The sequence below is a fragment of the Diprion similis genome, chromosome 10 (genome assembly GCF_021155765.1).
Source record: "Diprion similis isolate iyDipSimi1 chromosome 10, iyDipSimi1.1, whole genome shotgun sequence".
In the NCBI taxonomy this organism is placed as follows: Eukaryota; Metazoa; Arthropoda; class Insecta; order Hymenoptera; family Diprionidae; genus Diprion; species Diprion similis.
In genome coordinates, this window is record NC_060114.1 from 13,513,643 (window position 1) to 13,538,321 (window position 24,679).

Below are 24,679 nucleotides of genomic sequence, written 5' to 3' on the forward strand. Positions count from 1 at the left end.
ATTGCTGCCGAAGCATAACGCGTGGGGATGCTGGGTCTGGTTTGAGATTTGAGAAGAGTGGCGCCAAGGAAGTCCTCCTTTGCGGCGAGGTGTTTACTCAGGAGTTGACGGGACGGGGTGCGCGGTAGAGATGGTGAAATTTGAGGTTCGTCCCGTTACTCGAGTAAGCGGCGCTGCAGGGAGGACGGAATCTTTCCGCCTCCAACCCGAGGCAGGCTCTTCCTCGGAGGATGACGAGGCGCATCTGGGCTGGCGCCATCTCGATTTGTTTGTTTTACTTCGCGGCGAACCACGCGGGATGGGCCAGTCAAACGCCCTACGCCGCACTAGACGAGCTTTCCCAATACACTTTCGTTCCCTTTTCTACCACTATACTACCACCGCGTCTACCTACCACTGAAACGCGAACGGATTCGGGGGTTAATGAGGTCGTTAGCGGACGTTTAACCCCCCGGCTGACTCAATCTTAACGTCCGACAACAAGGAGATGCAGCTTCTTTGACAGATGCATCTGTTATTCCTACAGACCAAAATATCACTTACTTCCGGCTATAGACGTCACCAGGGAAGATATTTAAATATCACGCAGCGTATGAAACACGTCGCTAAAATTGGGCTCTGCAAATTTTCTCACCACATATTTGTTTTCCATTTTTTGCATCGGTTTCTTTAGTTCTTAAATTTATTATTATAAGGTGAAAATCTCGTTGGAAGTGTCTTAAGGTATTCCGATCAAGGTTTTTTACCCGGCAACAATATATAACGATCATTTCGTCGTATATTATTACTATCACTATTTTTCCTCTTTTTCATCCTGGGAATATCCTTCTTTTTTTCAAACGCTTATCAGTATAGCAGTAGGCGGATGAAATTCGCGTCGTGGTGAGCGCGTTGGTTGTTAATTCGCGCGTCGAGTTAGCGCAACAATATAGTGCATAACGTCATTATTCAAACGGATCGTTAGCCAATTATCGAGTCATTTGCACTGCCGTGAATTGTTGGCAGAATACGCAACCGCTCCGCATCCCTGTGCTCGATCAGTATATTGTACTTGAATTTCGCGAATTATTCACCACGGTGAGCATATTTTACGCTCCCCTGATTCTGTTCCCAATCCCACTGCAGCTTTCGATCCTCTATACCCTGCATATGTGTCCAAATATATCCCTTGGATTTATCAGATTTACAACGTCCCCTCCTTCCACCTCTCGATGAAGTAAAAAGCGTCGCATAATTCGTTAATTATTTCGTGTTAATAATTCGCAACAAGGTTTCAAGTCTCCTTTTGCAATTCGGTACATTATTCGCTGTTTCGTTTTCTCTCTTCCCTTCTCTTTCTACCCGAAATTATCCCCCTGGACCTCCCTCATCTCGCGCAGCTCCGAGTAGGTACACCAAGTCTCTTTCTGACGGGTGAAAAGAGGCGACCGTACCTAAGTCAGAATGCACTTTCACATTAGAAGCGGATTCTGTGTTCGGTCGAGGCTGTTATTGCTGTCTCAGGGACGTCATGCGTCAGTCCGAGACGCGCGTCGCGACGCCTTCATGGGTCCCCGTCGTCTCAGCGCCGCAGGAAGCACCGGGAACTCGATATCGCGAGGAGGAGCTGATGCGACCGCATGCTACTAGCCACACGGCTCCAAGGTGTTTGTTGTTACGACTTCTGACAAACGACCAAACTCCGCCGCGCCGACACCCCGACACCCCGACACCCCGACACCCCCGCAAACCGTTTTCCCATCGATTCTTAATGGTCCTTCGAAGTGCGCCGCTTCCTTTCCTCCTAATCGACCTCAGTTTATTTTTACTCACCGTTTCAGCTGCGCTTTTTCACGTTTAACCATTCGATCCGACCGATATACACCCCGAGTTTTTGCAATCACGATGAGCTGGTGTCGTTTGGAGTCTAAAAGACAAAATTAGTCTCTTCTTCAAGCTGATATCGAACCCCAGGATCATCTTCCCGGTTCGGCATCAACAGAAGCGACGCATTGTTCAGAGGTTGAACGACAGGTTCCGCACTTGCAGTCGAGAGGTGTTGGTCGAAGGTCCTTAGTGTAGGCGGTATTACAGTAAGCAATAAATAATAAAATATGGAAATTCGTGAAGGATGATGGAGGATCGGCGGAAGAACGAAATCCAACATCTGGAAGTAATTATACGAGGCTCATTGGGTAGCTTTCGACGTGAATGTACACGTATATACCACCGGCCGGTTCCCTCAGGTGCAAAACTACAAGGACACCGATGAACCCACCAGCGCGAAACTGTACGTGACTATTCCTGAGGGTCAAGGATTAGCCCAGCCACTGCCCGTTACACTCGTCGTTCTTCCTTCACCAATTTTAGTTCCCGCACCTCCTCGATAGTTATATACCTCGTGTCACGACGATATCCTGTTTCTTCTTATTCCTCGTCACTTTATTTCACCGCAACATGTATAGCAAGAAATCAAAGGAACATCGATATTATACGCTATATTTTCTTTTCCTTCAATTCTCCTGTATATATGTATACTCTGCTATATTTGTATACCTACAGCTGGCATGATCGATTCGAAATGAGGCGATGATGCAGAGTCAATTTTTAAACAATATTGTGCTCATCTAACTGGCAGCTTACTTTTTCAATCGCCGACATTGCTCAGCCTCTTTGAAGTTTCATTTTATAATTCGGCTAGTGTTCCGAATTGGTATTTCAAAGATCTTTGCGAATAACAAGTCAATAATATGCTTCGAGCTTATTCAATTCACGTGAATCCTGATTATAGCGAAAGCGCCGGATCGGCATACTTCCGTTTCTAATACAGTGCATACCAAAGAGTCATTATATACAGGCTTATTCCGTATTATCACATGCATGCGCAGTAATGGATGTAAGAACTTGTTAAATGTTACTCGGAATTCCAAAGCGTCTATCGCACGGAACAGACCCCTTAGTTACAGTTGCCATAAGTCGAGTACTTACAGTAATCGATCGTAGTATCATTTTCCAAGTAATCCCATCGTCTTTATCACCGGAAATTGGCAATTACTCCACCCACCCCCATCCCCCCGAAAACCGCTAGGAATACCTAATTATATTGCGACTAGAAATTAACCGTCGCTAAAAATTCTCACGTTTTATTGGTCTTTGAATTAGGTACCTGTAGACTTGAAAAAACAGAAACCAGTTCTTGATAATCACACAAATCATATCTTTACAAATAATATATACCGTCTCTGGTGAATAAAGGGAATAAAAAATGTCAAGTCTTTACTATATTTTCGTAGAAAATCGTCAGTTGTAGAATTGTTTAAATCGTTTTTCTACAATCATTCCACGAACTTTATTCCCACAATTCGGCAACAATTGTAGATAAAGGATACACGTCGAAAAAGATTTTCGATAATATCTCGAACGTGCCTATTTCGAGGTGTGGCGGACTGTCCTTCCGGAAAGCCTCTGAAATCTGTTGGACGGCAAAGGTCCTGGTTAAGTAAAGTAGGTCCACTTACTAGTGGACAGTGCGTTTTGAGAACAAACTAGCCTGCGTCGATGAGGGTTCGGCTAATTCTCACCTGGTTTACCGGTTTCTTGATTCCAGTGCCGGGTTTCCACGGGATCGTTGCAACGACCGAACAAACGGTTCGACTGCACACCATCGCTGGTGAAATTTGCAGGACTACGCGACATAGATCGACGCCTTCGGATCTCGAGCTTAAGCAGCTTTTCTAAGAGGTGCAGAGAGAACTTTTGTTGAAAATAGGCTATATATGGAGGTATATATGTATACCTAGGTCAGGGAATATCCGGGTATTAACGTTTCAACGTGCATTACCTTCTAACGCCGCGCTTCATCAGCTACATAATAACATAATAGTCGATAGTCAGTGTGTTTTGCTTCTGTGCCTGTATTATATCGCTGCAGGGACCCAAAATCGCTCATTCACAACGGCCTACGGTTACTAATTACACAAATTCACACCTCGGCCATAGTGCAAGGTATTACAGGCGGTCTATGTGCCTGTGTGTTGGTCAAACTAATGCAATGCTTACTTGTGCCTTCTCCATCGCTCTTTCCTCCCTATTATTTTCTAATAAATTAACCTTTTACGTTACGCCATCCGAACTTAAATCTTGCGTTACACCGTCGTTATTTTCGTTTTTATACACGATGGAAACTTTATAAGCGAAAATACATTGTGCTTTAAGTTTTTTTCTTTTACTTTAATGTTTTTTTTTTTTTTTTGCTGTTGTTGCGAATGAATGGAAATTAAAAACTGGAATTTGATTTTTTTTCATCTGTAATTAAAAAACAAAGTGTCAAATGGTCAGAAGCAGTGACCGCATAAATTGTAAAATTCAACTAGATTTTCACAATTTTCAAACCTTAAATACAATAGTTTGGTATTTTTTTGTGACTAGAATTTTTAATTTTAATCTCTTTTTCAATCGATTCTACCGCATATTCTTACGCGTTCCAATTGTTCCCCCTCGTTGAAATTTTCACTCGATGACAATGAAATAAAAAAGTTTTCAGTCGGACTGCGTAAAATTATAGCCGATCTATAAAATGAATTCAGTACGCGGAGCTATCGCTGAAATATCTCTTACAATTAGCTATTACATCTTATAATATACGTTCTATAAATTCACAATCTATTCATTTGGTTTCAATAAACATCGATTGTTTCAAATCAGTTGCTTCCCGTTAAACTGAATGTATCTGCCATATTTTTTTCCTCTGTAAAATATTTTCTCGACCGCAATCGACAAAATTGAATAATTTTTCATTGGATAAAATTACGCATGAGAATATATTTCCCGAAAAACTGAATAAATTTCATTCATCATCTTGTTTAGTATTTTTTTTAAATCCTGAAAATTTTTATCTCAGTCTATACGTTACACTTCCGTTTACTAACACACGAAGTGTCGAGGTATACAAACTCGCGGTAGACCGCAAAGCGTTTCACTGAGGGTGTTATAACCCAACATATAAATTCATGCGTTACACCCATGAAGAACGCATTGATGCGTGCACGTAATCCTGGAGCAGGAGCAGGATCAGGATCGGGAAGGTGCGCACATCCACAGTCGACCTCGTACCTACTTAGCGATAGCATCGCTTATACATACGTACTGGGGTTGGTTATATTTTCGTTATTATTCATTTAGGCACACCCCGCATGCAACGGACCCCGGGATTACACGCCTCAACTAAACTTCGTACATCTATTCCCGTGTTTTCGTGTCTCCGAGGCCTTATCGCTCATCTTTACGATACCGATAATTGTTATTACTGTAATATAATGACATAATCCTCGATGACGTTGTCGGCTATTTTTATCTTGTTGTCTTTTATATAACTACCGTAACTTTGTCATAAATTTCAACTATTTATACTACATAATCCAAAATTTTTTCAAAGTTTTCATTCAAATTATTCAACCCATCATTATTTTATACCTACAATTTGTACGTTATAAAGTCAATTATTTTGAGCAAGTTTCGAATTTTTAAACTTAGAACTCGGACTACGAAACTTTGAAGATTGAAACGGTTTAAAAAATGGAAGAAAAATTCGGGATAATGATGTGTTCGACGAAAATGAAAGATTTTCACAACCGTATAAGGTATGCAAAAAATGTCTAATGTTTTTTGGCGGAAAACATTTGCTGAATAAAATTAAATTTCGTAATCAGTACCCGAATGGCGTTGGGCCGTTGTCCGTATTATGGGTAGGCAAGGACCTTATACTGTATTTGGTGTATCGGTGTAGAGCAAAAGCAGCGGCAACAGCAGCAGCCAGTGTGAAGCCGCAAGCCACAAGCGCATAAGAGTTCTTTTTCCGGAGCATTGGCTCTCGCCAAATTGCCTCCAATGAAATATCGTATTACAGACATCCAATATCTCTGGCTCCAGCTCGGTGTATAGCAAAGTAGTCTATAATATTCCATTCAGTGCGATCGCTATAATAAAGATACTATACATGGGCCTTTGGCCGCTATGTAGGTCTGCATATACCTACATATATATATGACACATGTATTATATACGTATAATATTCGCCTCGACGTTGAATCTCTATGGGGGTAGCTATAGGTGGGTATGGGTGTGTTTTATACCTCGTGCTGTAACTCAATAGCCTTCCGATGGAAAGATCATGGTCCCGGTACAAAGGCTGATCGCCGCATCACATGCGATCAAGAAGCACGTCAGGATCCCTGACGAGGCATTAAAACTGGCCCTCAAATTCGTAAAACTCCATGTATAAGTGCACATAAATATAACGCGATGGTAGTGGTTACGTTAATATGCTCCAGATATTTATTTTCGATTATTTATGCGACCAAAAACTTACCTTTTCTCGTCCTTAATTTGCTAAGGAAAAAAATTTCCGCTTCAATGTGAATCTTGTTTTCCAAAATTTCAATTTATATCTTACTTCAACCGTTATTTGTTGTTCTATTTGAAAAGTGTTCTTCTGTTTATTCGATTTATTGTAACAATTTGCTTTTCTTCTTCTTTCTATCCTTTGTATGAAAGAACACTCGAGTGCAACTCTTGACAATAACCCTTTCTCGTATAATTCTTTTCATTCCTTTTTTCGGACAAAAGGATGTATTATGAAAGCAAGTATCTTTTCATTTTTCATATACACAGCATCATTGGGAAGTAATGATGCGTATTATATCTGCCCAGTAGAGGTTTCTTATTTATTAACTAATAAGTTGTTATCATTCGATATCAAGTGACTTATTCGGTGGAATTATATATAATGAGAACAAAAAGCAAGAGAATGGAAATCCGATGCTTCTAATTTGTCGAATACTATCTTTAACAGAAGGGTTGAAAGTCTATACGTAAATTTATTTTTTATCCTTCTACAAAATATTCTTCTACAACTCATTCAATACAACAACAATAATAATAATAGTAATAATAATAATAATAATAATAATAATAATAATAATGATTCTTTTATTACTATCACCCAGTTTCATTTCTGGAATAAAAAAATATTACACTTAATTAACAATTGAACTTGATATTCGATGAAAGTGAAACGGAATAAAAAGAGGAGAGATATTAATTTATCACAACTGAACAACACTTAGTTAGAAAGATATGGAGAAGATACATGTGTAACCAACGTTTTTGATCATTTTCTACAGTGGTAAATATTTTTTTCCCTTATATACAGATGATACACGGTAATATATTACACTTGAAATAATTCTTTGACTACCTATCATCGCGTTGTTCAATTCACCTCAAAGATAAAACGTATCAACAGATTGGAAAGAATGACTCCTAACTCCATCACGAGTGATATTAAAATCGCTTAGGACATCCTGCGATTCTCGTCTCAGCCCTCCCTGTCGGTTCCCGCCTGTCGTTCGGCAGCCGGTGACACACGGTGCCGCTAAGGGTAGTCGGTAATGTCGCTGTGCTCGAGGATCTTGTCGTCGTCGTTCGACCGCGTCAACATATTCGAGTAAGAGACTGTGACTCCGCGTCTGAATCCCCTCGGACCGAAAGCCGCCCTCGTGCTGAAATACATTGCCGCGCTCATGCTGGCGAGAGACAAAAGTCCAAATGGTATCCAAAGGGTGAGCAAACGCTTGTAGTCGTTGCAGTCGTACTGATCGATGTCGAGCGCCTCGAAGAGGCGTCTACCCCGCATCTTGATCGGCGAGTTGCACCTGAAATAACGCGTAAAAAATTGGCGGGTTTGAAAAATGAGCCGATTAATCCTCGTCCTCACCTCAATTCATCCGAGTACTTCCTCATCGAATTAATCGAGACTATCCATTGCGTCTTGCAGTTACATTGCCACGGGTTTAGCTGCAGGTCGAGGTTCGATACGCGCAGCATCACCGGCCGTAGCTCACGCTCTACTCTGTCGATCGAACAGTTTCTTACGGAGAGCCGGTGCAGTTCCGGCAGCAGGTCCTCGGTGGGTGGCTGAACTGCGAGGCTGGTCAGCTTGGGGCAGTTATCGGCCGATAAGACAGTGAGGTTCCTTAGGTTCACGAGGTCCGTTAGGTTCAGGCACTCGAATTTGGGCATTTCGTTCATCCTCAGGATCCGCAGATGCGACGCGGCGATTTGACCCAGGCTAATTATGTTCGTTCGCGATATGTCCAGGACTTGTATACCGGCCGGTAACTCCGGTAAATGCTCGATAGGGTTCGAGCTCAGGGTAAGATGCCTTAGACTTACCAACGGAGTAAACAAACCCGCGGGAAAATTCGAACACGAGATGTTGTTCAAGTCGAGATCAATCAGCGAAACAAGATTTTTGAACGCATCTTCGTCTATGTTGTTGTTCAGTGGGTTTTCGTTGAGTTTGAGCACGTGCAACGCCTGGAAAACGGAAACGGCGACAGTCAGCTCGTGTCTAATTTATTTTCAAATCTGTTCATACTGGACCTTCATGTGCTCGAATGTCCAATGCGTTATGTGCTGCAGAACGTTGTAGGAAAGGTCGAGGACTTGCAGGTTCGATATCTGTGTCGTCAGCGCGGTGTCGTTCAGAAACGGCAACTGGTTGTGGCTGACGTTTAGTTTGGCCAGATTGTTCTTTGTACTACATTTGAAAAAGAAACGCTGCAGGTTGTTCTGCGAGAGGTCCAAGATCTCAAGCTTATCCAGGTACGCCGAACAGTCGGAAAAACTGTCGAAGAAATTACCCCGCAGGTTCAGCTCCGTCGCCTTTTCAACCTGGCTCGATACCGACCCGTTGCTATTCCTGAAGAACTTCTCCTTGGTCAAACCGCTCCATGACAAGTCCAACTGAAAGGAGCCAGGGTAATAAAAACGTATAAAAGCAAACCACGAACTGTTTGTGGTGAATAAGAATCGACGAATGAAAACGGGGAAATGATCAAACCTTGGACGTCGCTACTGCGAAATGCGCCACCGTCAGAACGAAAATGATGTTGACCCACATGTCGATGTTCAGCGAAAGTAATTACTGGCGATGGTTCCACAAGTGCGAGAAATCTGTGCAGTAGTTGCTGCTCTGAGTGAAACTGCACTAATGAGAAAAGTGGTGCTGCTAAGTCGTTGGTGGGTAGGCCAGCAGGATCATACGAACGGCGAAAGGTCAATGTCGAAAGGCTAATGCACCATTTTTTTATCGCCAGATAACAATGGAATATTGTAGTGAATGATAGATTATACCTAATCTACGAATCCTTGTTTTTTCTTTTACAAAACTCGATTTTATGTGTAGAATTTTACGTGACCCCAGTTTAATGTTGTTTTTTCAATTTTGAATTTGTTTGTCCCTCCACATTCTGTTTCTACGTCATGAATCTCAACCTACTTCATCGTATAAACTATCCTTAGTTCGCGTTAACCTATCAACAGTATATCAACACGTAACGAAAAATTCCGGTAATGGTAGAAACTGTTGAAAATATTATTCGTTGGAATCCGAAATCCTCTTTCGATTTTTAATTGTATTCAATCAGCTTCTGTGTGGCTGACGTGCCAATGCACTCTGCACTGCAAGACTGACGCTGCAGCAGCCTCATATGATGCAGCAGTGGCCGGAAAAAGACAAAAGAAATAAAAAAAAGGAAATGGTAAGTCAATGGAAACTCAGCCGACGATAAGCGATAAGTATCGCTAATAGTATCGCATAACACTGATATGGACAATTATTTGTAAGTATAATTTATGTGCACGTAACTATGTACATGCAATAACACTGTACGAATTTAACAGTGAGTGCGGTTGCACGCGTGTAACTCGGGAGAAGGATTTGTTGAGTTCATCACATATGTGATGAAAGAAATGATTTTTATATTTAAATCAGTGCTTCTTGATTTAACAGAAAGGTGTTCAAAACAATAATTTGCGTTAATAATTTTAAGTGAATCTGGATTTATTAACCGTATTTTAGAGCAATTTCTGGTAACTTAAATAAATCTATTTTTGTGTTATAAAATTGCAATTTACAAATCAACGATTATCCAATAGTTTTTCAATTTTTGAGAACAATGCTTTGTCATTGGTATATATTATTCGTTGAGTAGAATATCTTTCTCGGCCTCGAGTGAATACATTTATGCAAACAGAATTCTAATTAATAATAATGTTTATGAATAACTGCATCTTGAACTGAGAGAAATTTTATCGCTCAACTCGTCGTTTATCTGCGCAACGCCTCCGTCGAGGAGTTTTATGTATTTATATCCGTGGCTATAACACTCGCAGAGTTCATTCTGAGTAGGAGTCGAATTATCGCATGTCTACCGATATAAGCGTACGTGTGTGCAAAACGCGTGCAGAATTTAGATTATCATCACGCGCTAACTCTGACCGCATACTTCCGCCAATTTGATTCTCCGTTGTTGATACTTGTCTTGGCTGCGGTTACTTCAATTGCCATCAGGGACGAAGATTTAGCTTCTTGGATATTCGATCATAATCACACCTCATTACACAGCTAACTGGATCTGATTGCGCTTCTGCATGTGTATGAGAAAATATATTTGCAAGATTTGTATTATTTTTTTCATGGATATGATTTTTACCTCTTATTGTGACGGGATGTGTATACACTTTATCCACTATGTTGAAAATAATTACATTGTTTACTCGTTATTGATTTCGTGCTTTAATTATACTGGCGTGATCATGGCTTGCATATTTTTTCAATTCAGCAACAAAATATATTGACAAAGTGCGGTATTTATGCTTCCATTATTTACGAGCGATTGGGAAGAGAAAAATAATAAGCTGTGAATAATCAAGTCGTCGTGGGGTTGATAGATTCTGGGTTCATTACACAAATCAATCAACCTTTCAGCAAATATGCTTATAAATGTAATTTCAATATACATATTACAATCAGGTTTGATTGAAAGAATTATCTTTGCACAATGCAGATCATTTTTTCGGTGTTTGAAGAGTGTCGGTAGCTTTGAAGACGAGAGGATTCGACACTCGGAATATACTCGGCAACATTGTGGCCAAGGTTCCGAAAACTTCCTCGGACACTCCCTGCAATTTGATATATTTGATGCAATCATGTCAATACCCCCGATTTTGGTATAAAAAAATTCATAAAAAAATGCTGTGAACAACAGATTTGAAACTAGTTTAATCCTTCTTACCTTCGGGACCAAGAATTGTAAATTCTTTAACTCAGCACCTCCCCAAGACGCCATTTCGATCATGAAACCCTTGACACATTTGAAAACAAGTTCTGCTCGTTTCGTACACCAAGCCACAGTCATATCCTAATTGAAGGAAGAGTTCGAGTTACCGCAATTTTTAGTGATCAAGGCTTAACATAGTAACTCGAACATATGAAACATCAATAATTCGCATTTTACCCCAGACATTTCGTGGACCAATAAGACTGGTATGGTCAGAGTAGTGACGTCGTTGCTGCAGGCAGTTTTCAGTATGTTCCTTAGACCCAAGATCGCCGGGTGCCGGGAGTTGATTTCTCCTGAAATCATTACGTTCATTTTAGCTCGTCTTTGCGGCGGAGAACCACCTTATCGATTTATTTTCTAACCTGATCTTAAGGAGTCCTGAACCACCATGTGAAATACCACGTGAACCTGAGCTAGGTTTGAATGCCGCGTTATAAAAACGTCTCCAATTTGCAGGCTCTTACTTCCAGTTGATTTTTTAGCCTGAAAACAAAACGATAAGAAAATAGACAGAAATTCACGTGAAACGCTTGTCGAACTACGGCAGTGTACCGACATACTGAATTTACCTGGGGATCGCTTCCTTCCCTTTGGTGCGCCTGTCTCCATGCGACAACGTCCTTAACATCATCGCGAAGTTTTTCAAGCTGTTCATCAAAAGATGGGAAGTGAAATTCCGTGGTCATTTGACATATTGAGCAGAGTTCTGTAAAGCAACGATTAATTACGACTACGTATCGATTCGCCGTATCATACAATCGACGAATGAAAGTTCAACCAGACCTTTAGTTATTCCTGAATAACTAGCTACGTGATTGTCGGTCAAAAGTACGAGGCCACAGAGGTCGTTCGAATAGAGACCGAGAGCAGTCTGGAGTCTTTGCGGGGTGGGGTCCATTCTGGAGCAAAAAAGGTAGGAGGATGAACATCGGCGACAAAATCAAAGCAGCCAAGCTGAAAGATCCAAATTTTATCCCACACACCCCGAGTCTCCATGTTTAGTTTTGCAGAAGTCGAACACATCCCCCGTCATGATTCGTATGTTGTGCATCTGCTTCATCTGGGAGCCAAGGTGTATCGTGAAACTTTCTTCAAGCTGCGGGAAATCCACGGCTTCTTTGTCGTTCCGTTCGCCAAAGTCTCCGAGGGCCGCACGGAGCGGTGGCATCTGCATAATCGGGGAGCTTCTGCGGGATCAGAAGAAAACTGGTTCAAGGTGGAATTGAGATTAGCTACAGGATTATTGGCGGACTACCCACACTGGTGTCGGTAGCATGCTGGTCTGCTGCTCTTCCAGCAGACGCATGATCCAGTTTCGGTACTGCCTCCGCTGCTCAAGCTTCAGCGCGTCTACCCTGGAGCCCCAATGGCCTTGAAGCAGACTCTGTTCCTCGAAGTGTCTTCCAAGCATCTCGTTTATCGATCTTTCCGTGGACCCGGCCTCCAACGTCTCCACAGCCTCCTTGACCTCGTCGGTTTGCCTGAAAAGTGTTGTTTGCTACAAGATGGTTGCAGGGTCTTGACTAAGGTATTGGAGTGACCTATGTCACAGGGGTTCACAGCATCAGAAGAAAGTTGACATCTGAGTTGCTAAATTCTCAAGTCTTGCGGTGAATTCAAATGATATCAAATGACTTTAAATAAATTCACTTGACATCGCGCCAAATGCGTACAAGGCTTCAAGCATTGTCAACCCCTCGTGACAGAGGAAGCGGTACCAACTTTTGCGTCAGCTTCTCAAACTCCGCGTCCCTCATCTGAACAACCTCGGTCACCGCTCTGCCGAACTCGTGTTCAGCTTGAAGAATCGTTTCGAGAGAGGGCGAGTGCACCAGTCTGTGATAGGCACCAGCGAACAGCTCCTCGTCGGTGGTTCCGATGGGCTCGGCATAGGCGGTCGTCTTTTCCTTGTACAGTTTTTCCCAGCTTTTGATCACCTCGTCTACGTCGAGGTCGCCGGATTGCGCCGCCTTTATGAGGCGCTCCGATCTGTCGTCGTGGAATTCGAGAGTCCACCGTTTCACCGCGATCTCAAGAGCCTTGTGCAGGTCGTTTTCAACGTAGCAAGGCAGCTTAAAGGCGGAAATTATCCGGTGGGTTAGCTCTTCGATGCATCCGTCGTGTGGGATCTTCAGAGGAATCTCAAGCTCGTAGTCCTGACCCGTGGTGCAGGTCGGAAATTTAAATTTAAACACGCGCTCAACGCGTTCCTCGCCCATCTTGCTAGTCCCTCTTCCCTTTCGAATTTACCGCCTCGCTCAGAACGCTCTCGCCATCTGTGCGCAGCACCTGGAAGTACCAGATCAAAGCGCAAGGTCTCCAAATATTTGATCGACTTCCGTGGTCGTGCCGAAGAACATTTAGTGTCTTTTTACTGTCGAAGTTTGTAAAGTGGAAAATCCTCTGTCTTCGTTTTCTGCAACAAAAAACACTCAGTCAATACGTGCGTAACCAGTTGCCCGATCAAACGATAGATGACGCCCCGTGATGGAGAAACCACTGGCTGACTCGAACTCCAGAGCGAATAATTGATTAGGAAATAATTAATGGTCAATAGTAGCATTGCACGGTTTCTGAGCACTGTACAGCTTGATCACTGTACTCTCAAAACTTGCCAGACACTTCTTTTTAACACGAAATGCGATCCCTCGTATTTGCCCACCTTTCTCACTTCCTACGGTTTGCCTCCCCCTGTTTACACCAGTTGACAGTTTTGGTCAAAGTTTGTTCAGTATTTCAGGCTACTACATGAATTCGGCTCAAGCTGCAAGAGCCACCTAGTCGAGGCTTTGTAAAGCAGGCCTACGCAAGTTTTGATTTTTCTATTTTAGCTTATAGATGGATCGGAGAGTGAATTAACAAGGAATTCTTTTGAAAATTCGCGTAGAAAGAAATGTAGCGTTTATTAGACTGGTAAAAAATTTCTCCACCACAGAAGCATTATCAATACAAAAATTAAGATACCTCGTTAAACGGCTAGACGGTTGCTCTTGTGATTACAAAATAGAATGAAACTATTGAGCAACGATTTTTTTAAACTTAAAATCAAAGCTGATGGTAACTTTCCTGTTTTACCGACAAATTCAACAAACCGTATTTTCAACTGTTTTCTCTCTCAAGCGATAAAATGGCGTCAGACTTGGAGAGAATTAGGAGAATCAAAGGTTTTCAGAATCAATAGAGAGTCTCACGTATCTGGTCACTGTGAAATAATCAAGAAATTAATTCTCATTGTTAATTTCAAACATACCTTGCCGCGTCGTTTTGCCGTTGTTGGTCTCGCGAAGGAATCTGTGATAGTACAACCTTGGCAATCCAGCTCCCATCGAACTTCAGACGGTTCCATAAATCGATACTCGATAGTCTAGGATTTGCCACCACCATTTGCTAACGTCACTTCGCTTACCTTGTTTCCCCGCCTTCTCGATTTCTCGCGTGTGTTGTTTATTCTGCTCACTGTATTGATACGCTGCTTAATTTGCCGGTATCTTCTTGTCTTCAAGGAATCGAATCGTACGGTTGAATCGCAGAGCTTTCGTCATGATGACCGAGGAGCTTGACGGTAATATCATCCAGCTCACGGATGCCGAGGCTGAACTTTACGATAGACAGATTCGACTCTGGGGTCTCGAATCTCAGAAACGGTAAGTCAACTTAACCTAACCTATTTACCATAACCTCAAATCACATGTTCAATTAATAGAATGAAAGTAGTTACTTGTTTATGACGAGATAGAAATCAAATCATCGATTTGTTCTTCTTTTACTCGTCGATTTACTTGTTCATTAATTAATATCTTGCTGTTGTTTTCTTGATCGAAATTAGAAATTACAGAAATTCTGTGTTGCTTCTTCCGTGATATATTAAATTTTTCTTGTTTCAATTGGCAAGATTAAATGTCTACATTTTCTAACAAAGAAAACGATTCGAATATTCTCTCTAGAAGGCTGAAATATGTCTAAATATGCGTCTCGCTCATTTTAAACATTGCAGATTAAGGGCGGCTAAGATTCTACTCATCGGTTTAAATGGATTCGGAGCAGAAGTAGCGAAAAACATAATTTTGGCAGGTGTCAAGTCGATAACATTCCTAGACAACAGAGAACTATCACAGCTCGACTTATGTGCACAGTTTTTGGCGCCAAAAAATGCTATTGGGAAAAATGTAAGCTACAGCGATTAATTTATGAAAAACATTCAATGAACTGATCTTAAATAAAATGTTCCAGCGAGCCGAGGCATCATTAGAAAGAGCGCAGACCCTGAATCCGATGGTGGAAGTGGTTGTGGATACGGAGAGTGTCGATGACAAACCCGATAAGTTTTTCGAGAACTTTGACGTTGTGTGCGCGTCCCAATGCTCATTGACGCAGTTGAAACGAATAAATCGAGCCTGCCGTAAGAACGGGGTCAAATTCTTTGCCGGTGACGTTTGGGGAACCTTTGGGTACACCTTTGCAGATCTGGGAAAGCATGACTTTGTCGAGTAGGTTCAAGAGCGAAAAGATTTAATCTCACTACTGTCTTAAATTGTTTTTAAATTTCCAAATTTTCGGATCACAGGGACGTCGTTCAGTCGAAGAAAGTTCAGCCATCGGCGGCGGGTGAGCCGGCTAAAGAAAAATTCGAAAGTATTACGACGACTGTGAAAAAGTCGGTAACTTTTGTACCGTTCGAGAAGATACTCGATACCGATGACTTACCGCGAGATGGAGAGCCCTACTACTTGTTGAGGAGTGAGTACAAATTTTTATTATAATAACGACGATGATTGCTCTTTTTATTTTTATCATTGGTTTGAATTTGGGACCGTTGTATTTCTTGTTTTATTTAAACTATGTGTTGTTTATTTTTTAAGTATTACTCAATTATCGAGAGAAACATGGACACGATCCCTTACCGAGCGAGCGAGATAGCGACAGTTTGAAAAAGGAGGCAGCGGTCATCATCGACAAGTACAATCTTGGTGACAAAATCGATTATCTGATAAGGTAAGTGTTGAAATATTTGTATGACATTGAGAACAAATAACTGTGTAATATAAAAGGTCAAAATTTTGCGGTAATATTCGAAGGTTATCAGTCTCAGATACGAATTTATTCAGAGTTGATAATGCATGGCTATCGAACTCGATGGCTTCAATTTCTGATGCAATAAAGTAGAAAAAAATGTCTTTATAATCCGTATGATTCATAGTGTCAACGATGTTTCACGTAAAAACAGGTAGATGAGACTGCTGTTATTTTTCATACGTAATTTTGCGAAGTTCATCATACAGTGACCAAGAATTGTGGTGAAAACATTTATTTTTTTTCACCTTTCCTTAACGTATTTTCTATGCTTGTTATTTTTATACAAACCCTTCTGATAACGTGAAATGTTTTTCCATCCAGTGAGAATCTCTACGCGCAAATAAGTCCGGTTTGCGCGATCGTCGGCGGGGTAATGGCTCAGGAGATAATAAAAACCGTGTCGCAAAAACAATCGCCGCACAACAACCTCTTCCTTTTTAATCCCGAAACGATGTGCGGTAAGATCCTATGCTTGGGTCAGAAATAACATTTTTCCCTTCATTTCATTCGTCATTTTGAAAACTCACAATTTACTTTCTAGTTAGTGTGTCGTTCCAAAATCACACGCGGTTCATTTGTTTTTTTTCGTTTTAAATACAAATCCGAGGAATTAAACGAGACAATTTTTCTATCATTACAGTTTATTTTGTTTCAATTTTCGTTACTCTTGTACTTTCCGTACAGCACAATATTGATATCTTTAATGCAGTCATACCGTTGCTCTGCCTTTATGTCAATTTAATTTCTCCTATATTTGATGTTCTATGAAGGTCGCGTGTGGATAAGAAATGATTGATAATGATGATAATATAAGAAATTGGTGACATTAATGATAATTGAATATAACACATAAGAAAAATATTGATGTGTCAAATGTTTCAGTACATACTGCGTGCGCATATTTTTTTACATTACGAAAAACTCGCGATTTTTCATATTTGTACAAATATCGATTCACGTCTTCATTTTATTATTAGTTTCTAATTTTCCAATAAAAATACGATAAAGTAAAACATGATTGAAGCCATTGTGTAAAAAAGGAAAAAGAACACGATAATAACGATTACGTTATACCTCTTGAAATCCTTTCCTTGTTTTCCATATGTTGAGATTCGTTTTCCGTTTTTCTCTTGTTATATAACAATTCATAACAAGATTGAAGATGTGTATGAAACGAAATCGAAGATTATGGTACGTATGAAAAATAAAAAACAAAATAATGATAGCTAGTATAGGAAACGTGTCAAGTTCGGATTGATCAAATCTCCGTTAATAATCGTGGCGATTCATCAACGGTCAACTTCAATATCCATCACTTGGGCAAACTGTGCGCGTAACAATTTGAATAATATGTAATGGCAATGATCAGTGAAGTCTAAGTAATAATGAATAATTGTAGTGCCATGTAGTATTATTATGGTAATAATGGTAATAATGGGTAATAGAGTGAGCTGAAGGATAAAGAAAACAAGGAAACAATGTTATAAGGCAGTTTACTTATACATAGGAAAACGGGAAACGCTTGCGTGCTGATCGGAGCCGCTCGTATTAGGGAGCGTAAAAAGGGAGCGCAGGAAAGAAAGGTGAAAAAAGAGTGAAAAAAGAGAAACAAAAATCATTTCCGAACCGCGGACGAAGGAAGAAATGTGAGTAATAAATAATGAAAACAACCTGCCGATCGCATGGTTTATATCCTTCGAGCAGGATTATATTTACGCATGCGCTGTAACACACATATTTATACGTCCTGGAGGGTAAATTGATATATCTAGATAGACATACTATATTACATACCGGGTGTTTGGTAAAAAAAAAAAACGAAAAAGGAAACTGGTAAAAGGGAAAATATATATGAAAATCTAAGAAAACTAAGAAAATTGTAAAGAAAGTATATTCTTATCAGATTTCAAATTTTATTTACAATAATTAGTTCTAGGCACGGTTATCTATTGCTTTTTAGGAGATCCGAATGGTGGCAGTTTCTTCTATCGAAGCGCCCCGTATATATAAGGCATAGAAACGCCTCCAATGACCCCCCCATTAAACGTGTCACGAAACACGAATTGGGTCAAATAGCTAACAGGGTAAAATTCTCTTCTCGTACCTTATTCGTCACGGTCGTTACGATACGAAGCGTTACAAAAGGAGAGAAAAAAAGGATCACAGGTAGCCGGTGTGTATATATACATATATGTGTGTATGTACATATGTGCACGCATGCAAAGACTGCATCGCACGAAATCGTCCTGTCGTTTCCTCTGTCTATTATATTCCTGCCATTCATCGTTACTGATTCTTCCCTTATTTTCTTTTAGATATTTATTATATAAATATACATATTGTGTACAAATATTGAGCCGCGTTAGAGAAAGAAAAAATGTCGTTTTGAGATTAGGTCTTTTGTGATAGAAAATGCGTAAAAAATTTTTACTTATACAAAAAATTTTCACATCTTGCGAAATTCACGAAATTAAAATATTTTCCATTTTCTGTGTAATAGCAGATCTTTATAGAATAATTTTCTCTAAGTTGTATCTGCGGCGCCTCGATCTTTAACCAATTTCAATTTTATACACCGAAAATTTGGGCGAATTATATGAATCTTAAAAGCGAATCCCGTACGTGCTGTGAAAAATTTCATTTGTTTATAGTTACTAGAAAATTATAGTAAAATGGGTTTCATTGCATTAACAGTTTGTATATATATTTTTTCAATTTCAGGAAAATTTATCTTTTCGTTTTCAATGCGCATGCGCTACTATCTGAGAACGACTGTTTGCCAGGGTGACCAACCGTCGTAAAGGTAACCTCAAAAGTTTTGACCGTTGTCGGTGTTGAGCCCAACCGACAGCGTCAGTTGTCAAAATTTTTGAGGTTACCTTTACGACGGTTGGTCACCCTGGCAAACAGTCGTTCTCAGATAGTAGCGCATGCGCATTAAATTTTAGCAGATAACGAACCGTACAGTCGTTAGAAATTCACTCAGTGTACTAGATTTATTGGTTATAGCTAAGAAACCGATTTTCATTTTGTACTCGGAACAATATTTTTGTGGTCAAAAGTGAAAAGAAAACTGCACTTCGAGCCTTTTCATGACTGATGTATTCGACAATTTTCGCCAATTGGTCCCGAGTGAAATGGGACGTGAATCCTCGGCTCCTGTTGCAACGCAACGTGCAGCCTCAATATTGTAAAATATATTATTTCCGAGGGGGAGTCGTTGCATTTCTTGGGGGGTCGAGGCCCCGATTTCAGCCGCGAAGAGAAGATTATCGCAAAATTGTCGAGATCGCGGTTGACTGGATGAGTCAGATCCTCCGGAGTTCGTACCCGAAGGTAATTTAGAAAACCGCGCTTTGTGGACATTTCGTGTTCGACTGGGTGGAAAATTTCCCCTTCCTTCCGACCCTCCGAAAAAAACGAGAAAAAGATTCTAAACCGGGAATTGGAGAGAATTGAAAAATTGAAAATCTCCCTTCCGCCATACAACTTCTCTTGAATAGAATACGGTTACCCTTTATCGAGTTTCCGCTTGGCGTCTGTATACACTCGCATTGCCCAAAGGACAAATAGCTCCTGTACACCTCCCCCCCCCCCCTTCGCCCCCTTCACCCCTACCTCACCCTGATCGGAGAGAGAAAACCGAATGAGGAGAATAAATATTATCGGGGATAAAATGAAAAGGGTCGACGAATAGAAGCCCGAATCCGTGTGATTCTGCCAATACAGGCCAAATTCAGAAGAGACAAAAAAAAAAAAAAAAAAAAAAAAAAAAAAAAAAAAAAAAAAACTATTAACTTAGAATTGAATTTTTTTTTTTCAATGATTAAATTATACATAATTTTTTATTCCTACCGAAATATATCTACATTCAATCATGAGGGTAAACAGAATTCAATTCTCGTAGATAAATTTTTGAATATTTATTCTTCACATTTTCCAAAATTATATGTACATACATGTTAAAAACGTACAAAAACTAGACTCGTAGTATCGATGTATTAGTTTTAGGGTGTCCCTTATTTAGGGAGCTGACGAATTTTTGCCGCCCTAACCTCCAAATCAACTTCAAAGAATTCGAAAACAATGTGCATAATTTTTTCACATTTCTACCTCAACTTTGGGATATTCCGCTTTGTGGTCGAAGTTTCTTATGGAAATAACATGGGAAATACTTGTTTCCTCGGTATATATTTTCTTGCAAGATTAATAATATTATTGAAAAAAATCTGTAACTGCGAGATTTTAGTGGGCATTAGTGTTACTATCTGTAGAGAAAAAAAATTTATATCACGATACCAGCAAATCTAGACGAATTGCGTTTCCTCTAAACAAAAAAAGAAAGTTCAGATTTCGAGGGTGTGCAATTCGTCGATATTGCGTGAGATGATTATGTGAATTTTTTTCCAGACAGTAGCACTAATGCCGAGTGAAACCTCACGGTTACAATTTTTTTTTACAATTATTACTTTTACAATGAAATATATACTGAGAAAAAAAGTTTTTCCCATGTTATTTCCGGAAGAAACTTCGACCACAAAGCGGACTATCTTAGAGTTGAAGTAAAGATCTGAAAAAATTAGGTAATTGTTTTCTAATTATTTGAAGTTGATTTGGAGGGCGGGGCGGCAAAAATTCGTCAATACCTTAAATAAGGGACACCCTAATGAGTATTTTGCTAACTCTGTTCAAAACAAGCTAATTAATGTTCACCGACTAATCATTTTAAATTTCAATTCTCGATTATTTCTAACAGTGTTACTTTAGCGATCGATCGATCGATGATTGCGAGTCGTTTGCAGGTTCAGGTATATTAGGTGTGGTGACTCAGAATCGGGTGAAGAATAATTCAAGCCTCCCGAGGCAGCCGGGCACCTGTACATAACGACATTTATTGTCCGTTTACACGTATAAGTAGAGCGAAGTATTTCGCGTGCCGGTGTGACGAGCTGGAAACTCGGGAGGCTAAATCGATGCGACACGTGTACCCTGAGGAATTCCAGATCCATACAGAGATAATAAATTTTTATGTATGGCTCACGTGTCCAAATAGTGAATCAGACAAACGTGAATTATCCGCACTAACAAATTGTCTGTAATTTAATTTTCTCCCTATATCGTGTAGTCTTATCTACGATCTAGTTGTCGTTTCGTTGCTTAAAAGGACGCTGGAGTTTCTCTTTACCGACTGAGCTAATTGTCACTTATTTTCGTTATTGCCACAGCCTGCGGATCACTGATTTGAAAATGCTCAAAAACAGCTTTGTTTCGCGTAACTATAATGCCAGGGAATGTGTGTCTGTTATCAAATTATCACTAATTGTAGGAATACATTTCCTGGCTTATTATCGCGTGAAAGAAAAAAGTTTTTTTCATATTTTTCTTCGATATTACAAACGTAAAATTGGGCTAACTGCGGTGTTTTCACATAAGTGATACGTCGGGTTCTGATAATCGTAAAAAAGAGTCAAATTTTACTCTGTCGGTAAATACTGAGTACAGGCACCCTCTTAAGGGGAGAGGTAGACATCCTTTCGCGTTTTATTTTCAAGGATGTCAGAACTGATTCACTGACCAAAGGACGATACTTTTTCGATAATTTTGTTACGAGATAATTCTACATTGAGTATTTAACGAATTGTAATTTTCTCCGATTACCAAAATATCTTTGAAAATACGGAAATGGAAAATATAAAAATAATGAACTAAATTGCTTTAAAATTGTTAAAATCTAGCAGATTCCATCGATTTCACTTATAATGACGTAGAAAAATGCAGACTCGTCGAGAACTATATAAATTATAAATATAAATGTGTTTTAATCATCGTATAAAAAGTTAGAAGCTTTTATTACTTATATATTTCATATTTTAATTGGAATTCAAATATTCAATTTTATTCTTAACAATAATAAGCCTAAAAATTCTGGTTCGAATTAATTTAAATAAACTATAAGATAAATTAATATAATATCAATAATTTTTTAACGTGGATCAACAATGCAGGCTAAACTTAACTTAATAATCAAGCGTGAAAGTCGTTCTTATATTTTTGTGTCCTGACCAAAATGCGAATTCTGAAATTTTTCCAACGATTACTGATATAAAAAGTTTGCGGTTTTTTGAAAAATGTAATATTCATAAAAAGGTGGTATCAATAATTCCAGGTGAGACGACATCGGACGGAGCAATCGCCATTTTTCTAAACAGCAGGGTAACAGTTCGTTTGAAATTTAATTTGCTTGTGTGTCTGGACGTGCATCGGCAATGCTGCTTTTGGAAATTGCAACCGCATGGAAATGTTCAGGTGAGTGTTTGAAAAAAAAAAATCATTTTTTTCTTCACACTGAGCATGCGGTGGATATAAACGTCGCCCTTCTAGCAGCTCAAGTGTCTCAAGCTCGGTTTGCGGTGATTTATTGCCACCCATGCGCGTGCTATAGTGACAAAAAAATTATTGCCTCACCGTAAAAAGTACCTACCAGCCTAACAATCGCCTTAACTCATGGCCAGAGCTGAAGATGTGGGTATTATACCGTATGTATATATGAGGCATTCCATGCCAACTCAACTTGCCTCTCGATCCTTGACCTCTCTGATTTGGCTCTCGATTTTTTACACGATTGTTTTCGCTCTCGAATGAATTTTTTTAATTGATTTGAATTGTTTACAATATTGAAAAACGAATGCATTGATCGGCACAATTTGAAAATAATATTGAAATAATTCTTTGTACCGAAAACACCACTGGAATCGATGAGTATTGAACATTAAATAAAATATAAATTCTAATTGATATTTGATTCGATATACCGAAGTTGAAGTTCGCTTTCTTCACTCAAAAACCTTTTTTTTTTTCAAAGTTATCGAAACAGATTGTCTTCCTCTTCAGTAGTCAATTCAATATTGCAATTTCTAGATTATAACCAGTATCTGTGCGATTGTTACAAAATTAAACAGCGTTTCTGTGACTCCGTAGAAAATAATCTTTCGAACAAAACGAGCCTTTGGAGAGTCAATCCAAACTGATTTATTAGATTTTCAAGAATTTCGAATCGATTTGAAGCAAAGCACGATATCTAAATTTTCCATTTTCTTTTTTCTAAATTTTTTGAAAGATCTCCGCAGCTTACGAGTATAATAATTCGGTGAATACTCAGATCGGAACTATCTCGTAATGAATTTCCAAGAACCTACCGATATTCGGTGAACCAATCTCCTCAAAAGTGAATCGCCTTTGCGTGGAATACCCCATGTGGAGGGTACATAACCTCGACTAACAGGCTCTGGTCTTTTTGAACGAGAACGAGGGCTGAAGTCTTAAACGATGAAGCAGCTGAGAGGCGGGGTTGTATTTAAGCGGCAATTCGCGGTCGCAGAGTAAACCTCGGGGGCGGAAAGGGGAGAAGCGTAAGAATGCTGAAAGATTTGCGGAGTGTGCAGTGCGGACGCGTCTGCGGTTATAATGCACGTCAAATGTTTAAAATTGTTTTAATTTCTTTTCCTCTCTTTTCGTTCCCGTTTATTTTTTTATTTTATTTTATTTTTTTTTATTTTTTTTTCGTTTCACCATAAACAACCGTCTTCAGTTAACGCCTTTTCCACTTAACTTTAATCCCCTCGTGTTTAACAATGAAAACGACGCCGTTTTACGTCGATGAACGTCAAGAATATAACACGTTAAACGCTTCCCGGAGCTCTAAACCACCGGCACGCGTGCATCGCTTAGGCTTGTAGTCTCTTCACCGCAAATTTATATCGTTTTCGAAGCCTTTCCTTTCTCAAAGGGCCGGAGAAAAGCTGAGCGAGAGAGAGAGAGAGAGAGAGAGAAAAAGGCAGCGATTTTTGAACAGAAAAAAAATGAATAAATAATTTTCAACATTCGTTAATCAAATTTTGTCTGTTTGTTACCGATAAACTCGAGAACCAATGGACCGATTTAAATCAAACTTGCACCAAATTGTTTCTCACGTTTGCTCAAGTAACTTAGGCTACATAATTTATGCAAAATGAGTTTAATTAGTATGTTTATAAAAACCCCGGAAAATCGAGAGAGGCGTAAAGGGATGTGGAGAGAGATATCCTGGAAGGTTCTCATAACAACGAGAAGTTACTCTAAACGTCGATGTATAAAAATTGACGATTTCTGCAGAAAGAGATGATAAAATATTTGACGACGTTTTACCCATCTCCGAAGGAACTACATACCTATATGCATTAACGTTTGCAAGGAGTCGAGTCGAGTCGAGTTGAGTTGAGTTGAGTCGAGTCCTGTGTGGCTATATGGTAGCAATATAAACCGGCTAGCTATAATACAAACTCGTAGGCGTTTATACAATGTATGTTGCACTTACGAGAGTATAAAATGTCCCTCCCCACCTTTTAACATTTTACTTATATGTATACGTATATACGCAGGCATACATGGGGCATTCCGCATTC

General features: G+C 39.7%; 3 protein-coding genes across 3 annotated transcripts; 1 reads left to right on the forward strand and 2 right to left on the reverse strand.

Annotated features, from left to right (window-relative positions):
- Positions 1 to 7,082: 7,082 nt before the first annotated feature.
- On the reverse strand, positions 7,083 to 9,504 carry LOC124411508 (leucine-rich repeat neuronal protein 1-like). Its single transcript, XM_046890655.1, has 4 exons — positions 8,882 to 9,504; positions 8,422 to 8,784; positions 7,754 to 8,355; positions 7,083 to 7,691 (listed from the first exon to the last, which is right to left on the reverse strand). The coding sequence occupies exons 1-4, from the start codon at positions 8,939 to 8,941 to the stop codon at positions 7,412 to 7,414; spliced, it is 1,305 nt and encodes a 434-aa protein (XP_046746611.1). The 5' UTR covers positions 8,942 to 9,504; the 3' UTR covers positions 7,083 to 7,411.
- A 1,243-nt stretch (positions 9,505 to 10,747) lies between these two features.
- LOC124411505 (protein C12orf4 homolog) lies at positions 10,748 to 13,578 on the reverse strand. Its single transcript, XM_046890651.1, has 9 exons — positions 12,888 to 13,578; positions 12,425 to 12,646; positions 12,149 to 12,352; positions 11,949 to 12,064; positions 11,735 to 11,871; positions 11,528 to 11,648; positions 11,340 to 11,458; positions 11,118 to 11,243; positions 10,748 to 11,004 (listed from the first exon to the last, which is right to left on the reverse strand). The coding sequence occupies exons 1-9, from the start codon at positions 13,382 to 13,384 to the stop codon at positions 10,891 to 10,893; spliced, it is 1,656 nt and encodes a 551-aa protein (XP_046746607.1). The 5' UTR covers positions 13,385 to 13,578; the 3' UTR covers positions 10,748 to 10,890.
- Positions 13,579 to 14,582: 1,004 nt separating this feature from the next.
- LOC124411517 (SUMO-activating enzyme subunit 1) lies at positions 14,583 to 17,119 on the forward strand. The gene is made up of 6 exons (XM_046890667.1): positions 14,583 to 14,809; positions 15,160 to 15,331; positions 15,396 to 15,652; positions 15,730 to 15,902; positions 16,025 to 16,157; positions 16,560 to 17,119. The coding sequence occupies exons 1-6, from the start codon at positions 14,706 to 14,708 to the stop codon at positions 16,723 to 16,725; spliced, it is 1,005 nt and encodes a 334-aa protein (XP_046746623.1). The 5' UTR covers positions 14,583 to 14,705; the 3' UTR covers positions 16,726 to 17,119.
- The last annotated feature ends 7,560 nt before the right edge of the window (positions 17,120 to 24,679 follow it).

Excerpts from the sequence above, each read along its gene's own strand:
- LOC124411505 (XM_046890651.1), bottom strand. The coding sequence starts at position 13,384 with ATGGGCGAGGAACGCGTTGAGCGCGTGTTTAAATTTAAATTTCCGACC. Across the intron at positions 12,065-12,148 it reads ACTAAACATGGAGACTCGGG|AATGGACCCCACCCCGCAAA; the intron begins GTGTGTGGGATA and ends TTTTTGCTCCAG. Across the intron at positions 11,244-11,339 it reads TGGTCCACGAAATGTCTGGG|GATATGACTGTGGCTTGGTG; the intron begins GTAAAATGCGAA and ends TCCTTCAATTAG.
- LOC124411517 (XM_046890667.1), top strand. The coding sequence starts at position 14,706 with ATGATGACCGAGGAGCTTGACGGTAATATCATCCAGCTCACGGATGCC. Across the intron at positions 14,810-15,159 it reads GGTCTCGAATCTCAGAAACG|ATTAAGGGCGGCTAAGATTC; the intron begins GTAAGTCAACTT and ends TAAACATTGCAG. Across the intron at positions 16,158-16,559 it reads AAAATCGATTATCTGATAAG|TGAGAATCTCTACGCGCAAA; the intron begins GTAAGTGTTGAA and ends TTTTCCATCCAG.
- LOC124411508 (XM_046890655.1), bottom strand. The coding sequence starts at position 8,941 with ATGTGGGTCAACATCATTTTCGTTCTGACGGTGGCGCATTTCGCAGTA. Across the intron at positions 8,785-8,881 it reads TCGCAGTAGCGACGTCCAAG|TTGGACTTGTCATGGAGCGG; the intron begins GTTTGATCATTT and ends GGCTCCTTTCAG. Across the intron at positions 8,356-8,421 it reads GGACATTCGAGCACATGAAG|GCGTTGCACGTGCTCAAACT; the intron begins GTCCAGTATGAA and ends TCCGTTTTCCAG.